This window comes from Eleutherodactylus coqui, chromosome 11, assembly GCF_035609145.1.
Source record: "Eleutherodactylus coqui strain aEleCoq1 chromosome 11, aEleCoq1.hap1, whole genome shotgun sequence".
Classification (NCBI taxonomy): domain Eukaryota; kingdom Metazoa; phylum Chordata; class Amphibia; order Anura; family Eleutherodactylidae; genus Eleutherodactylus; species Eleutherodactylus coqui.
Window position 1 is genome coordinate 23,141,926 of NC_089847.1, and position 18,013 is coordinate 23,159,938.

Sequence of the window (18,013 nt, forward strand, 5' to 3'; positions counted from 1 at the left end):
GGGGGGGACGACACACTGCCAATGCCCGCGAGTGCGATACACAGCGCCATACGCGGGCAGCACGTAAAGCTGGAAAGTCTGTAAACCCCGCAGCGTTTTACGATTCCGGGCGCGGACAGGAGCCCTCATGGCGGTCTCAGATCACTATGAGAACATAACAGATCTCCGCACCGCGCCAAAGGGGCTTGTACTGTCCGCGGAGTGATTTCATCCCGGCGGTCTGAGATCTCAGACATCCCGGCTGGCACTCGCGGACGGCGACACATCAGATCGCACTTGCACCTTTAAGAATAAGGCCAGGCTCACACGAACGTATGGTAGAACGGGCGGTTTACCGTGGTTTCACACAGCGTATCGCCACGTTTTTTTGCTTGCATAGACCGCACATCTCACGCACGCCGTCCTGCACGGTCTCTTAGCAACGTTGCATAAACCGCCGCAGATGCGCAGTAATTACGTACGTACAGCGGTTACAGACGCACCTATGGAGAACAATACAGCTTTCGCGCGAAAGTCGCAGTAAAAAAGAAAATACGGGGTTTTGAGGGGGGGGGGGGGGTTAACGCACATATTACACGCAAGTGTGAGCAAAACAGCGAAAGATCAATGTATACGCTTATCGAATACGCTCGTGTGAGCGCGGACCGACTCGCCAGCTTTCTGTGTCATAAGCAGCGCGACGACCGCCGCCGCGGAAACGTCACGGAAGGGTTAAAAGTGACTTTATTAAACAAAAAAAAATGTTAAAAAATGGAAGAAGTCACATGACCGACAACCGTCAGCGGCGATGGCGACACGGCAGCAGTCGCCTCATAGACGAGCCCCAGCAATATACAGACAGCTAGGATGTACAAGGGAGGCTATGGAGATGGTCTGCGGTTGCCTCTAGCAACCAGGGAGCCGCATCAGCCCTACACCTGTCACCATAGAGTCACCGCCCCACACAAGTACACCGGAGCGTCCGTCACACCGGAGGACAGGGCGGCGGCATACAGGACATTACCGGGCGCCTCCCAGCCTCCCCACAGGCGGCGCCACATCACCCCCTACAGCGCCGCCCTGGACCGTCCCCTCATAGATACAACAGCCGGGCAGCTCCGGCCTCACATACCTAAACCACAGCCAGTCAGTCACTTCCACTTATATTACCTCAGACCGTGGGCGCCGCCATCATCCCACAATTCCTGTCGCTTCTTTCAACATACTTTATTGACCCGTACCTAAGCAGCACTACTCACTTCCGGCTTGAGCGGAAGTAGCCGCCATCTTGGTACTCCCAGAACGTGTAGGCTGATCTAAACGGGCCTTGCGCGGCCATATTGAAACACCCTTTGCTGTATGGGTGGAGGTTTCGTTTGTGAGAAAAAATGAATAAAAAATAAATAGCAAATATATTTCTGGTTGTAGACAATACAAGAAGCCATTTAGCTTTTGCACTACCAGTACATTGGGAGACATTTTATTATGGGTGTACAGTTTTCACTCTAAAACAGTTGCCAAATTAGGCCCCCTATATATAATATTAAAATGGGAAATTACTCCTTCTCCACAATCTACCCATCCATGAAAGATATGCGCAATGCAACACAGAAGGGTTTGCCTTCGTGAGCGGTAGGCGTTTTGTGTCATAAGGAGGGTTTTTCAAAAAATTTTAAGGGCTTTTTCAGACAGGCGTATTTGTGCACGCAAAAATTGTATAGGAAAAATAATCTCAAAAGGTTCGTTCTCATTATCCATATTTTGCATGTGGAAAATAAAAATAGCACATACTGTATTTCATATGCGCCAAAGGGCCCCATAGGGGGTACGTAAATGCTCACGCAATGCACAACGGGATGCGCAAAATACAGTAAAATGTGCCGATACATGCACAAAAGCGCCTAGTTTACAGCGCGAGTGCGTTGCTCTTAGGCACACGCAAAAACACATACGCTCATCCGAAGGGGCCCTAAGTCAACCCCAAAATCCTATAGAAAAAAAAATGTATATGATGACAGTCTGGATTCTTTTTCATTCCCTGTTGCTGGCTTGCCATCCTACGTGATTTTTAGGTTGCAGTAATATCTCAGCCAGTGTTTGCCCAGGATTAAAAATGTGATGGTTCTTTCCAGGAACAGCGCCACATCTGTCCGAAAAACATGAAGTACGTGAATCATGCAAATACGTCCGGCTTTGTTTAGAAGTTCCAAAGTTTCCAGAAGTAAAGTCTCATGCAGGGGCGTAGCGAAAGGCTCATGGGTTCGGGTGCAAAAGTTTATCTTGGGCCCCCCGCAACTTCTTTTAACCCTTTAACACAGAGGCGCAACTTGAAGCTCCTGGGCCTCAATGCAAAACCTGTAACAGGGCCCTCAACTATAATGCTTTATTCATAGTGCTGGCTCCCTATATGGAGAGGAGAGGCCTTATGGGCTCCCTAAGGCTCCTGGGCCCGGGTGCAACTGCATCCCCTATAGTTACGCCAGTGGCCTCATGTACAAAGCAAAGCTGCATGTATGAAGCAATATGTAGTGGGACACGGAGCACCTGCGGTTTGAAAATACAGTGCTGTAGGTGCGCCATGTGATGTATAGAAACACCATGCTTTCCACTAGAAGCCATAAGAGAGCATAATTACGTATAATACAACAAGCTGATACAGAGCTACATATGGTTCTATATAAACTCCTAGATTTGTATAGGTGCCACATTACAGATCCTACTACTGCCATGTGCCCTGGCTCCTAGCCACAAATGCCCTATAAGTACCTCTAGCCAAAGAGGTCCTCATAATAGCCCCAGGCATGTGCTTACCTTAGGCACTTACTAAGGGCAACCTCACTAAGGGTATTTGCGCCCGCAATGCGCAGCATATAGAACCCATTCACTTCAATGGGTTCCTTCACATGTGAACTGAGCATTTCGCAGGCTTAAACAAAAATGCCTGATCCAACTAGGTCAAGGGACGCGCCTACTCAAAGGCTTGGTTCACATGGGGCGGCATTTCTGTACGGAAATTCCGCGTGCATTCTTAATTGTGAGACCAAGTAGCAAAGTGAATGAGATTTGCAAAATTCTCATTCAAACGCTGCCAACCGTCTGCTGCAGACAAGGCCCATGAAAACAGACATGCGGCGCCGAATTCAAATCTGCGACATGTCAATTGTATCGTTGTTTCCGCTGTAGATTTTTTTCTTTCTATTGGGAGAGATTTCCGCAGCCGAAATATCGCGGAATGCCCGTGTGGTCCCACTGCGGACATTCCGTAAGATCTCTGCTCTTGTGTGAACGCAGCCAAACATGGCACTGCCTGGAACGCGCTGTCAGCGGTCTTGGCAGTGCAATAAAGTACAGTAAAATGCGCTGAAACAGGCACAATAGCCCCCGATCGTGCGGCTGCATATCGCATACACACCTTGCGATAGCAAGCATATATGTGCTTATGCCCGTGTGTGGCCGCTTTGCACGAGACGACTATTTAGTGAATACTTGCTCGAAAGAGTGAATGCAAACGGCAGTTCTGTATAAACATGGCCACCAACGGCGTGACGAGGGATTATTAACCCACTAGTCATTGTGTTTCATCTCACATAAAAATAGTCACCAGTTGATCAAAAGTAATCTGGTGTAAAGTCACATCCTTTCACACTTGAACAACTTATGAATTAATTTGCATGAAGTTCCACCCTCCACCCCACAAACGAACAACATCCCGGCAAACAGTAAGCCTTCGGTCACACGGGGCAGAAATCCTACAGAAATCTCGCGGAATGACCACAGCAAGACCGCACGGAAATTCTGTGAGATTTCCACGGCTGAAAGGCAGCTTCAAAAACCTGCGCCATTCGCCGCGGGTTTTGAAGCGGCTTCACTACCCGTATTCCGCTGCAGCTATCTTTCCACATAGAGAGGAGAGATGGCCGCAGCTGAAACGGTGATACAGCTGACATGCCGCAGCTTGTCCGCAGTGTATGGATAGGAATTTTTGCAAGTCTCAACCACTTTGGTGCTTAGGCTCAGGGTTAAGATTGTTGGCGGAATTTCCATACGGAAATTCCGCCCCGTGTGAACCCAGCCTTGGTGCTCTGGGTAAAAACTATCAAACATCTGCAATTTGTACAAATCGTCGACCTTTCTGAGCAACTGTCTGAACAATAGTTGCTCCATGTATAAAGTAGCTTAACCCTTTGCAATCCAATTTTGGATTCAGGGTTTCCTAGGGGGGGGGGGTCTCTCTCTTTCTGCCATTATACAATGGCGCCAGCTGCTGGCTAGAGCCAGTACTGTGGTATGGGACATGTTGGAGAGGCCCCGACAACAGAGCGGCCAGTAATCTACAGTAAGAATACCCTGCCGGACATCTTCCGACATTGGAGCTGTACAGCCTTCAATCAGAATGTCTTTAGACGTCAGACAGTGGACTGGAAAGGGTTAAGGCCGGCTTCACCCGGGCGTATGCGTATTTGCGGATTGAACAATGCTTTTTATTGTGTGCACATGGGCGTATTTTATGGGCCTTTTTGCCCCCGCAAGGCCTGTTTATTTCTGTGCGTGCCTGATTGAAATGTCTACTTAGTTCTAGATGTTTTTTTTCCAGCGGAATTACGCAGCGTTTCACGCATGTCCTTACATATTGCGCATCTTTCTGCACCCATATTGACTTCTATGGGGATCTTTGGTGCACAAATACATTGAAAAATAGAGCACGTTTTATTTAATCTTTTGGCGCATGACCAATATGCGCTAGCAAAATATGGAAATGAACCAATTGAAATCAATTAGTTCTATTCTTTGCATATTGCGTGTGCAAATACGCCTGTGTAAAGCCGACCTAAGTGTGTATTCCCACATGGCAGATTTAGTACTTAACTTTCGTGCGAGCTATTCCAGAGGCCAGCCGGGAGACAAGGTTGTGGCGATAAATCCATGTGTCTTTCCGCGCGATAGACAAACCCAGTCGGATGAATAGAAGCTCGAGTGTGTGTCAGATATAGAAGATAGTGCTACAAGTTGACGCGACGTGTATGAATTTGTACGCGTAAAGACAGGCGGCATTTGTAGCATCGCCAATGTTCCCAGCGCTGCCCTAGGCCACTTTTTATATTCAAACATATTTGACATATTTTGCTGACTTCAGTGGTTGTTTTAAAGAACACCATGGATGCTGGCCGAAATCAAGAACATTAGACAATTACGATGTACTAAAAAAATCTAATTTATGGCAGGGCATCATCCTTGGCAGTGCCTGGGGGCAAAGCGGAATGCAGAATTGGGGAGTGTTGTGTTAATTTACAACAGGCTACCAGATACCAGTGAGATCTGCCTCCTTCTCCGTGTGTCTTGTGTTTTTCCACGAATATCCCATTCATTCTGAAAGATTTGCCAAGTATGCACTAATGGGATACATGTCAGTGTCGGGTGCAGATTAATATTTATTAAACAAGCAGATTTGAAAAATTGATTTTATTCAAGTAATCAAATTCAGACTTTGTATCACAGTCCATAGAGTCACATTCCAAGACGTCTTGTGTCCTACTCCCCAGGTAAAGGATCAGTCATTCATGTTTGCTGATACCAGTCAGCCATTGCTGCAAGGTTTAATAGACATTTCCATTATAGATAGTCGCATGGTAAAGCACCTTGGTTCCAAACATCTTGTAGGACATCCCTGCAGCACCGTAGTCTCCTCCACCGGTATCCTCAACCTTCTTACGTTATCGGAACAGTTGATTTTTATTAGGATTTTTTTGCAACCGTGTTCTGATTTTTAGTCCTATGATCGGCACCCACTGCTTCAGAGACACTGGAAAATCCTTGTTCACTGTAGAAAAGGACAGAACACATCAGATCCCAGAACCAATTAATCCCAGCCTAGTTCTTGTTTATGTAGTTATTTATGTAATTCAAGTTTGTTGCAATGTATCTGTGTAGGGCCTCCTGCAGACGGCCAGGTCGGATCCCACTGCGAAAATTCTCACAGTGGGATGCGAGCTGTGCCTTTGCAGTGACCACCACGGCTCACCTGCTCCGCCGTCTCCTCTGCTCTGCTATGTGCTGGCTGCCGCCCAGCCAGCGCACATGCGCAGCAGAGCAGAGCCGGCGAGTCAACCGTGACGTTTCTGTCCGAGCCTCTCACAAAAATAGGACATGCCGCGATTTGTTTACCGTGCGAGTTTTCACGCAGCCAAATCGCGGCTGTCTGCGGAAATCCCGCCGCAAAATTTCCGCCCGTGTGCAGGAGGCCTAGGTAAGAACCACAAACCCGGAGTCAATACAGGAGAAGAGATTTGTGCTGCTGCTCTGTGGACCTCGGAGGACGGCCAACACAACTCCTGCAACAAGTTTATAAGATGTGGGAGCAAGAATTTGGGGTTTTAAAATGTATGGAGACCTCTGCAAGCAAATTTCTCATATTGCGCCAAATCCAAAATGAAAAATGAAGGGTGCCTTCCCATGGGATGGAGTGTTCCGCTGTCAAATCCACAAGTCTAAATGTGGAGTATGACCCATAAATGCCAGCAAAATTCTGCCATTTTCATTTGCACATCAAAATCCGCACAATAGACATGCAGATTTTGGTGTGGATTCTTCCGCAGAATGTTCCATAGCATCTTGAGGAATATTCCATCCTATGTGAAAGTGCCCTTAAGAAGTCTTCATTACTTACATAAGTAACTTCTCCAGTTCCCGAGCCACTTTTCCTATAACAGGGGGTCCTTCATAAGTAAGTGCTGTGTATAGCTGAACGAGACAGGCACCGGCACGGATCTTCTGAAGAGCGTCCAAACCACAGCCAACACCCCCAACACCAATGATTGGAACTTTTCCTGAGCAAAACAGACAATAACTTCTAAGCCGGGACAGTAGTGACCCCTACATCACCATGCTTACTAATCCCTACATAGATCTCACCTGAGGTCAAAGCATACATTTCTCTAATAGTCTCTGTAGACATCTCTTGAAGTGGAGCTCCACTCAATCCACCTGTCTCTATGCTAGACGGGTCCTTTAGCGTTGAAGGACGACTAATTGTGGTGTTGGTGACTATCAGACCATCAATGCCAAGCTGTAGAGAGGGGAAACAGAAATGGAATTAATAATACAATGCTAAATTCTGACAAATTGCTAGTTACTTCTGCAGATTCAAAAGGGTGGTACTGTATATGTATGATAAATCCTTGGCTTTGTGGTCTTAGAATAGATAGATAAAATAAATTTCATTGTTCTATGTCAATTTTGGTATTATTGTATCTTGACGCCACCGGAAGCTAGGGCTTGGCTGCAGTAACGCCCCTGTCACACCCCTACTTTCCGATTGGCTACCTTCATGTAGGTCCTGGATTTCATTTTGCCTGGCCTCGGATTCCTGCTGCCGCGGAACATACACTTCCCACCGGTGCTGCTACCAAACTGCTTGCCCGATTACAGTGCGGCCCCCCCCCCGCCGCTCTGCACCGCTCCTGACACTTGGCCCCCCTGCCGCTCACTGGTCCTGCACGGCCAGTGCTTGCATGTGGCACTGCTGCACTCACACCTCCCGACCCCCCCGGCTCTCACCTCACCACCGCCGAATGCACCTGTGAGCCCGAGGAGGGGGGAGACAGCCGGAGAGCCCTCTGCTTCTTGAGCGCTGCTGTCGGGCTGCTGCTGGGAGGCCACAGCCAAGAACGGGGAAGACAGCCAGAGACCGTACTGCTTTTTCAGCGCTGCTGGGAGGACCTGTGAGGCAGAGGACAGGGAAGACAGCCAGAGACTCCTCTGCTTCTGGAGCGCTGCAAGGAGTCTGACGCCACGGCTGAGGATGGGGGAAGACAGACGGAGAACGTTCAGCTTCTTCTTCTTAAGCGCTGCTTGGAGAAGAGCCAATCACGAACAGGGGGCGGGAACCCCCTGTAAAACAACAAGTATCTTGACTCCACCACTACTTCCGGTGGCGTCAAGATACAATAATACAGTCAATTTTTGGTGGTCAAAGCCAAGGACTTATCATCACCCCCTTATCATCATGCTTGTGGCTCATACATATTACTTACTCAAGTACATTTATTTATACAGCACCTGTGTCACTACACTTGCAATGTCCTCTTTATCTCGTAGACACAGATCAGGCGCTATCTTCACAAGTATTGCAGGCCTGTGTTCATGGGGCAGCGAGTTCCGAGCATTCACTACCTGTAGAGAAAAATTCAAAGACGCCTTATCTCTATGTTCTTATAGGGCAGCTTTTTTGGGGGTCATGATAAAAACAAGCTGCATTGAAAGCCATATTAGTCACCATCCTTACAACTGAACAAGAGAGCATTCCTAGCAGAATATTAGTACTAGGAGTATTCACTATATGCAGATATACATTGTAGGAGGTAGTGGAAGGTATAAATAAGCCAAACTCACTGAGAATTTAAATTGTTAAAGGGGTTTTCCAGGCAGCGCCAATCCCTGTGTAGTGGCCGGCACTTGTAATTGCACTACACAGGGTCTTCTGCTCCGACTCTGGTGTATCCCAGCTCTGACAGCAAGCGCTGCCTGGAAATCCCTTTTGGATTGCTATTTCATACCTTAGCCAGCAGATGGTACAGTTGCTGTCTGCCTTGAAGGTCCCTCAAGCCCGGGGTATTTGGGCTAGACACATTGATAACTAGGTAGTCAGCCAGGGGTCCGAGCTCACGGACTCCCCTTGTGTAATCTGCGGCTGCATCCTCCGACGTCTTGTTCTTTCCCAAGTTTACACCCAGTGGCATTCCCGCTAGGAAAGAAAGGCCAGAGAATAGATTCTTTCACCATTTTCAACTTTTTTACCATTAGCATTAACAGCCGACTAAAATGCTGAACTCTCTAGGAGGTGACAGAAGAAGAAGTTACTCAATATCCGTATTAAACAAAAAGGATTTCATCTAGCATTGGACTGTAGGATGTTGTACATAATGTTGGCAATACACAAAGATCAACTATGCGGCAAGACCTCCTCACCGGCTGTAAGCGTCTTCTGCTTCTCTGCCCTCTGCAGCAGCCGTTGGCGAACCACTTCTATACCGTGACTGTTAAACCCGTATCTGGGGAAAGTGAAAATGAAATCATTTTTGTTTTATCACAAACTTTTTGTGTGTCTTTATTCTGGAGCAGTCATATGCCTATCACAGAGAGTACAGGTACAGAACTGCTTTCCCTGCTTTCCATGACACTTTGGTGTCACATGGGAGTCAAAAACACGCAGGAGTTATCTGCGTGAAGAAAAAAAACAAAACAAACAAACGCAGCTAGCACCCAAAGAGACAATTTTGTGCGCTGAAGTTGCAAGCGTCAGACGCGTGTTTTCAGCGGTCCACAAGGCCACGACTGAACGAAAAGATGTGCTGCTGGAGAGAGAGATGAAGGGAGTCCCCGGGAAAAGCACCTTCATCTCTATGGGGCTTCCCTGCACTAGAAAGAGAAAGATGAAGGGAGTCCCCGGTGAAATACCCTTCATGTATGCAGGGCTTCCCTTCACTGGAGAGATGAGGGGAAGCCCCAGGAGAACCTCCTTCATCTCTCTCTCTCCAGTGAAGGGAAACCCCGTGGAGATGAAGGGGGTTCCCCCGGGCTTCTCTCTCTCTCTCTCTCTGCTAGTTTAATAGCACCCTTTAGGCATCCTGCACACAGGCGGAAATTCCGCGGAGGGATTTCCTGCAGAATTTCCACCAGTGGAAGCTGCCATGGGATTGCGTTAGCAAATGCAATTCTAGGCAGACGGCCGCGATTTGTCTGCGCAAAATCACGCACAGAAAACAAATTGCGGTATGCTCTATTTCTCGCTCTATATCTCACTGCCCAGCCGCCGGCTCCGGTCTGCGCATGCGCCGGCTGCCTGGCAGCCGGCATATCAAACAGCCGGAGCTGCGGAAGCAGCTGAGTACGCACTGGTCCCTGCTGGGGCGCGGGTCAGGTACCGCTGCGAGAATTCTCAGGCGGCCTTAAGGGGACATATGCAGGCCCTACTAGGATTAGCCAGCTATACACTGATGAAGGATAAGGGTACACTGAGACTTTTGTGGCACTACCGGTAGATTATAACTATTGAGCAACAGTTGCAGCCCGAAGGAATAGATTGAGTTGTGCGCAATCTGTGAACTCCAGCCGTCACTCAATACTTAAAATCAATCCGTACATTTGCAACAAGTCTCAGTGTAGCCCAAGGCCGCCTGCACACGGCAGAGACAGATTCCGCATGCGGGTTCCGGCTCTGACCCTGGCCGGCAACCCCGCTTACCTGTTTCTTCTGTACTGTGGATGACCGCGGATGCTCGCCGTCAGTCATGCGCAGTACTGATTTTTTTTTTTTACCCACACCGTCACTATGTGAAGATGTGGGTACCTTTAACCTATACGCAACATTGCGGATGGGCTGCGGTTCGGACGGCTTTCATTAACTTCAATGAAAGCCGTCTGCACCAAAATAGAGCATGCTGCGATTCTTCCTCCACTCTCGGAATTCGCAAGCGAAAAGGAAAAAGCAAATTTACAAAGCAGGCTTTGAACGGCATTTGCCGCGGATCCTCCGTGCGGACAACGACTATGGATTCCACAACTAAAATCTGTTTGTGTGCAGCCGGCCTTAGCTCCCAGCGAGTTCAATCCTTGCTGTGTATACCCATGTGTAGTTAGCTCCTCCTAGTGGTGGCTGCAGATAGCCAGAATTTTTAAAAATTCCTCTCACCTATTAATAATGGCTTTGTCTTGAGGAAGGCGAAACACTCTGGGCTTCGGGTTTCCATCCTGAGGGTTTGGGGTAACGCTTCCAATTTCTACAAAACCAAAGCCCATTTTGAAGAGCCCATCTATAGCCTCTGCATGCTTATCAAAGCCAGCAGCCAGGCCCACTGGGTTGCGAAACTTGTGACCTAGTACTGTTGTCTCCTAGGAGTAAGAAAGCTTTGATTAGTAGAAGGAGGAGTTATCGTGACTTCTACAAAGTTGATTGAAGTAACCATGCTAAGTCTTCACAGACTACTTGCAAAATACGGAAAACAACATGGTGTCTTAGTCTGTTGGGGCAAGTCCTGATGATCGGTTCCTTCCCTTCAGTACACATGCATACCCCCTCATGTGGGGAGGGGTACAAGATTCCCATTGAAGGTTCTGTTGCAAGTCACCCCCACTGGGGAATTCTAATCACCTCTTCAGTGCTGGCTCTGCTCTATGGGGTATAACTATTATAAGTGGCTGTAACTCCATCCCTCCGCTATGCTTTATACTGCAGTTCTGCCTGCTCCAATTGTCTGCCACTTGTATAGTGAGATGTATTCATACCAGATGTTGTGATGTATACTGCCGGCATCGTGGGACAAGTCCAGAAGCTACACACTTTATAGACATCGTGTGCGCCAGTTCCGGTGGCACCACTTTCTGCAACGTTGGCATTAAACATTCTGCATAGAAATATTCATCCCCTTTTACGGTGAGGTAGGAGGAGAACAGGAGACCGCCGCTCCCCAGGATGATGAGGGCTTCCTTCAACCGGCGCTGAAAAGGAGAAAGAAAAGAAATCATTAGTTCACTGGAAACTTTGTGGCAAAGTTGTACCAACTCTACGGCTCGCACATGGAGGCTAATGCTGGATGACTGAAGCTGCAGGAAGTCTGAGCAAACGGTCAGAAAATCATTAAACCGCGCAAAAGTGCATGTTCAGTTTAAGAGCGAGCCAACAAACGGACGGCGATCAAGAATCGTGAGGTTTTTGTTCGTTGTTCCGTTTCAGCCGGCATAAAAATCAGCGCCGCTCGTTCACTTGACAGCGCTGCTACACGTCGCATTAATTGCATACTACTATTGTATCCTATGGACCGCGATTCTGCTATGCAGCAGCTGCCATGATGCCATCCACTGTGGGCTTCAAGGCCTCTTTTAGACAGAGATAAGCATCTGCAGTTTACCATCCGTATTACAGCCAAGAAACCCGAACACCCATGGTTTAAGGGGAACCTACCATCAACTGTAAGCGCCATAAAGCGCGCCATACCACTCACAAGAGCATGTGACATTAGACATGCGCACACACATGCATTCGCCCATAGACGTGCATGGCAGAAATGACATCAGACGCAGTGCTGCCTTCTGCCAAACCTGCTGCGCACTTTTAGTGCTCCTGCACACCGGCGAGAAAAGTCACACGGTTTTCTTGCGATGCGAGAGTGAGTGAAGACGCGTGATTATGAAACCAATGATTTTCAATGGTTTCATTCTCATTTGTGATGTTTTCATTCCTGCAATGCTGTGTGGTGGAAAAAAAATAAAAAAAGATCGCAGCATCTTTTTTTCTTTTTGCGATATTCCCCACTGTTTTCAGGAGCGCCAGCCCCATTGAAATCAATGGCAGAAGATTGTGATCCCTTGCTGTGGCTGTGACAGCTGCAGCAGGGGATTCCTTCAGGCCCGCAGGTATGCGATGCTGGCACATCCAGGGGTTTCCACATGTTCTCGATGGGGCCGACTGCAGCAGCACTGCCTTCATTGAAAACAATGGGAGAACATTACGATCTCCTGCCGTGGCGGGGATGGAGGGAATCCCCGCAGGGGTGCAAGGTGGTTTCCTTGTGAAAACGCCTGGCATCCAGGGGTTTTCAGAAGGACTGTGAGGGCAATATCAGGCCGTAAATCACAGTCAGATATCGCCCTCGCCAGTATGCAGGAGCCTTTAACCCCTTCCCGCTCCAAGGCGTAAGTTTACGTCTTGGCAGCAGGGTACAACCCGCAATAGCACATACAATCACATCCTGTGGATAGCGTGAGATCAGAAGAGATCCCACGCTATCCGGCAGCGGGGGTTAGCTGTCACTGATAGCCGGCCTCCCGATGCAACAGTGGGGTGCATCGGAGCGGCGCCCCCCGCTGTTAACCCCTTCCCTGCCACGACCCATGTAGATCGCGGCATGGGAAGGGTTCACAGAGGGAGCGTGCCCCCTCTGCGATGTCATCGGACTCTCGTGATATAATTGCAGAGAGCCCAACTTGTTGCCATAGCAACAGAACGCCAGATACTGGTGTCCTGTATTGCCTGTGCCTATGATCGCTGTAACAAGCCATAAGGCATTGCAGGAGAAAAGTCCTGCAATGCCTTATCATAGCGATCATTGGTGCAAGTCCCCCACAGGGACACACATGGTGTAAAAAAGATAAAAACAATGTACAAAAAAAAAGTTTTAAAAGTGCAAAAAAAATTTTTTTGTGCTTTTTCTCATATTAACCATAAAAAACAAGTAAAACCCCACATATTTGGTACTGCCCTGTCCGTAAGGACACATACAGTAAGTAGTACACACTTTTTATCCTGCACGGAAAAAAGCGTATTAAAAAAAAAAACAAAAAAAAAAAAAAACACACGATAAAAAAACAGAGGCAAAATGCTAATTTGTAGCATTTTTAGCTCCCAAAAAACGCAATAAAAGTGATCAAAAAAGCTGTATGTACCCCAAAACGGCACCAATAAAAACTACAGTTCGCCATGCAAAAAACAAGCCCTTATACGGCCGCGTTGACGGAAAAATAAAAAAAGTTATGGCTTTTGAAAAACGGAGATAAAAATACGCCAAAAATCGCTGCGCCCTTAATCCCAAAATAGGCCATGTCATTAAGGGGTTAATCGGGTGAAAGATTTTTTTTTTGCCTCCAGAAGCGAAATATATCTCTTTGCAGACAAAGAAAAGCGCAGCGTAGAAAAGTCCAATTTACCAAAGCGACTCATGATTTACCCCACACGGCGAATGTCGTCAGAGAAAAAACGCCAGAATTGCCCTTTTTTGGTCATCCCGTCTCCAAGAAAAAAAATGTATGAAAAAGTGATTTTTTTTTAAATCATATGTACTCTAAAAATGGTACCAATAGAATCTCCAGGACGTCCGGCAGAAATATACAGAGATTTATAGTTTACAAGTAGTACAGCTAAAAAAAGAAATAAAAAACAAATTAAAAACTTTGGTCTGGTAGTAATTGTACTGATCCAGTGTGTGCGCCATAGGAACACGCCTCCAAAGATGGCGGAATTTAGATTTTTTTTCCTATTTTACTCCACTTTGCAGCGTTTCGGTACATTACAAAGTACTATTGAAAAATACTATTTGTTCCACGTCCTAAAAGTGGTTGCTCCTCCGCAAAAAGTGTTTTTTTTCCCTCCAGTATACCTGCAAAGCAGAGAGATTAATATGCACATTATCACATGTCTAGCAGTTGCTCCGCTCACCAGCATCGGACTTTTCTTCTCCTTGTATCTTCTCCCCTCGGCGCACGCGCTCTAAACGACGCAGGTCACATGATCATTTGATCACATGACCGACGTCTTCCCAGAAGGAGCATGCGCTGTCCCGCCGCCGAGCTCTCAGGCAAGTGATGCCTGTCAGCTCTGACGATACATTGCTAACGCGGCATCGTGGATCACAGCGAGTGGAGGAGGAGCGGCCAGTATACTCCTCCTGCCAGCACTCATGTTAACATCTTCATCAGCACTTCTGGCCGCACTCCTCCTCCTCCATGCCAGTACAACCAATCACTGTGAATCAGCCAACCCAAACAACCAATCACTGTGAAGCAGCCAACCCAAACAACCAATCACTGTGAATCAGCCAACCCAAACAACCAATCAGGTTGTGAATCAAACGGAAGTGTTGTAGTATATATATGTTTGCTGCCCGCACTCCTCCATGCCAGTATTATAGGCACCTTTTTTTTTTTTACTACTACTACCCAGGCTGCTAAGGGGAGACGCAGACACGGGGGCTCCTAAGGCTGGGTTTACATGGCGGATTCCGTATGGAATTTCAGCGTGGCAAATCCGCCTGCAGCTGCTAATCCCTTATTTAGCCAGCCATGTGGATGAGATCAGAAATCTCATCCACACAGGACAGTGAATCTGTTGCGGCAGAAGCCGGCGTTGCGTCACGGATTCGCCGGCCGCAGCATGTCCATTCTTTTTTTCTTTACGTTGCGGTCGCTCTCTCCTCTATGGGAGCGCCAGCCGCAATGGAAAAGCGTGCGGCCAAGCGGCTCCAAAACCCGGGGCTATGTGCTTTGAAACAGTCCTTTCCCGGCAGAAATTTCAGGGTTTTCGCTGTAGCCAGATGGCGAGATTTCCGCCAGGAGTACGCCATGTGGGACCACACAGCCTAAGGGGAAACATAAACTACGGGGGGCTACTAAGGGGAAACGCAGACAAGGGGGGCTACTAAGGGGAAACACAAACTACGGGGGGCTACTAAGGGGAAACGCAGACTACGGGGGGCTACTAAGGGGACGCAGACGAGGGGGGCTACTAAGGGGACGCAGACGAGGGGGGCTACTAAGGGGAAACGCAGACGAGGGGGGCTTCTAAGGGGACGCAGACGAGGCGGGCTACTAAGGGGAAAGGCAAACAAGGGGGCTTCTAAGGGGAAACGCAGACTACAGGGGGCTACTAAGGAGAAACGCAGACGAGGGGGGCTACTAAGGAGAAACGCAGACGAGGGGAGCTACTAAGGAGAAACGCAGACAAGTGGGGCTTCTAAGGGGAAATGCAGACTACGGGGGGCTACTAAGGAGAAATGCAGACCAGGGGGGCTACTAAGGGGACGCAGACGAGGGGGGCTACTAAGGGGAAAGGCAAACAAGGGGGGCTTCTAAGGGGAAACGCAGACTACGGGGGGCTACTAAGGAGAAACGCAGACGAGGGGGGCTACTAAGGAGAAACGCAGACGAGGGGAGCTACTAAGGAGAAACGCAGACAAGTGGGGCTTCTAAGGGGAAACGCAGACTACGGGGGGCTACTAAGGAGAAACGCAGACCAGGGGGGCTACTAAGGGGACGCAGACGAGGGGGGCTACTAAGGGGAAAAGCAGACAACGAGAGGCTACTAAGGGGAAACACTGACTACGAGGGTCTACTAAGAGGAAACACTGACTACGGGGGGCTACTAATGGGAAACACAGACAAGAGGGGGCTACTAAGGGGAAACAAAGACAAGGGGGGCTACTAAGGGGAAACACAAACAAGGGGGGGTTACTAAGGGGAAACGCAAACGGGGGGCTAATAGTGGAAACGCAAACATGGGGGGCAACTAAAGGGAAATGCAGACTACGGGGGGCTACTAAGGGGAAACACTGACTACAAGGGGCTACTAAGGTGAAACACTGAGTACGAGGGGCTACTAAGGGGAAAGGCATACAAGGGAGCTACTAAGAGGAAAGGCAGACTGCGAGGGGCTACTAAGGGGAAACACTGACTACGAGGGGCTACTAATGTGTAACACTGACTTCGAGGGGCTACTAAGGGCATACACTGACTACGGGGAGCTACTAAGGGGAAACGCAGGCAAGAGGGGGCTACTAAGGGGAAACGCAGACGAGGGGGAGCTACTAAGGGGAAACGAAAACAAGGAGGTCTACTAAGAGGAAATGCAAACAAGGGGGCTACTAAGGGGAGCGGTAAACTATGGGGGGCTACTAAGGGGAAACGCAGACGAGGGGGAGCTACTAAGGTGAAAACTAAGCAAGGGGGTGTTACTAAGGGGAAACGCAAATAAGGGGGGCTACTAAGGGGAAACGAAAACAAGGAGGTCTACTAAGGGGAAATGCAAACAAGGGGGGCTACTAAGGTGAAACGCAGACAAGTGGGAGCTACTAAGGTGGAACGCAAACAAGGGGGGGGCTGCTAAGGTGAAATTCAAACAAGTGGGGCTACTAAGGAGAAACGTAAACTACGGGGGGCTACTAAGGGGAAAAGCAAACAAGGGGGACTACTAGGCGAAATGCAAACAAGGGGGGGGGGGCACTAAGAAGAAAAGCAAACAAGGGGGCTACTAAGGAGAACCGGAAACAAGGGGGGGCTACTAAGGGGAAACACAAACGGGGGGGGGGGGGCTACTAAGAGGAAACACAAACAAGGAGCGGCTACTAAGGGGAAACACAAACAAGAGGGGGCTACTAAGGGGAAACGCAGACTACGGGAGGCTACTAAGGGGAAACGCAAACAATAGAGGGCTACTAAGGGGAAACACAGACTACGGGTGTTACTAAGGGGAAACTTAAACAAGGAAAGGCTACTTAGGGGAAATGGAAACAACAGGTGGCTACTAAGAAGAAATGCAAACTACGGGGGGCTACAAAGGGGAAACGCAAACAAGGGGGGGGGGCTACTAAGGGGAAACACAAACTACTGGGGGCTACTAAGGGGAAATGCAGACTACAGGGGCCTACTAAGAGGAAATGTAAACAAGAGGGGGCTGCTAAGGGGAAGCGCATACTATGGGGGGCTACTAAGGCAAATGCAAACAATAAATTACCATCACACTCCTGGGTATAAATACATGATGGGATAGATCTCTGTATTGTCTCCTGATATATCTATACATAGTTATTAGAGCACCCCTTTGTTACAGTCCTGAGTATAAATAGATGATGAAAGAGATCTCTGTATTGTCCACTGATATACAGTAAAACCTCTACTAACATTGGTAATCCGTCCAAAAGCAATCGGCTTCACCTGAAACCGTTGCTACCTGAGGTACGTATTTCCATAGGAATCAATGTAAATACAATTAATTTGTTCTAAACCTTCCAAAAAACACACCAAACCACATTTAATAGAGAATAAATATTTTTCATACCAAAAACAATAACAATAATAAACGAATATAAAAGACTCATGTGAAGAATAAATAAACATTTAACATGTTATTGAACGTGTAACTGTGTGTTCTCTGTGCTGCTACATAGGACTGCAGGTCACATCTACTACAACATCTGTCCTCAGGGTTATCACTGTGTTCTCTGTGCTGTTATATAGGACTGCAGGTGACATCTGCTGTACTACAGTACATCATCTGTCCTCAACGTTATCACTGTGTTCTCTGTGGTGTTACATAGGACTGCATGTGACATCTGCTGTATTACAGTACATCATCTGTCCTCAACGTTATCACTGTGTTCTGTGTGCTGTTACATAGGACTGCAGGTGACATCTGCTGTATGACAGTACATCATCTGTCCTCAACGTTTTAACTGTGTTCTCTGTGGTGTTACATAGGACTGCAGGTGACATC

General features: G+C 48.1%; 2 protein-coding genes across 2 annotated transcripts in view; both read right to left on the bottom strand.

Annotated features, from left to right (window-relative positions):
• DHX38 (DEAH-box helicase 38) overlaps positions 1–1,239 on the bottom strand; it is a 42,543-nt gene extending 41,304 nt beyond the window's left edge. Inside the window, exon 1 of the mRNA XM_066582503.1 lies at positions 1,150–1,239. The gene's annotated coding sequence lies outside the window, so the exon portion shown is untranslated. The remainder of the gene's footprint in view (positions 1–1,149) is intronic.
• Positions 1,240–5,424: 4,185 nt separating this feature from the next.
• On the bottom strand, positions 5,425–14,294 carry DHODH (dihydroorotate dehydrogenase (quinone)). The gene is made up of 9 exons (XM_066582730.1): positions 14,186–14,294; positions 11,260–11,472; positions 10,667–10,866; positions 8,944–9,026; positions 8,532–8,719; positions 8,035–8,148; positions 6,889–7,042; positions 6,644–6,803; positions 5,425–5,797 (listed from the first exon to the last, which is right to left on the bottom strand). The coding sequence occupies exons 1-9, from the start codon at positions 14,189–14,191 to the stop codon at positions 5,713–5,715; spliced, it is 1,203 nt and encodes a 400-aa protein (XP_066438827.1). The 5' UTR covers positions 14,192–14,294; the 3' UTR covers positions 5,425–5,712.
• Positions 14,295–18,013: the final 3,719 nt, after the last annotated feature.

Coding starts and splice junctions, on each gene's coding strand:
- DHODH (XM_066582730.1), bottom strand. Junction 10,867..11,259: donor AGTATACATCACAACATCTG/GTATGAATACAT, acceptor TCTTACTCCTAG/GAGACAACAGTACTAGGTCA. Junction 9,027..10,666: donor GACAAAGCCATTATTAATAG/GTGAGAGGAATT, acceptor CACTTTCCCCAG/ATACGGGTTTAACAGTCACG.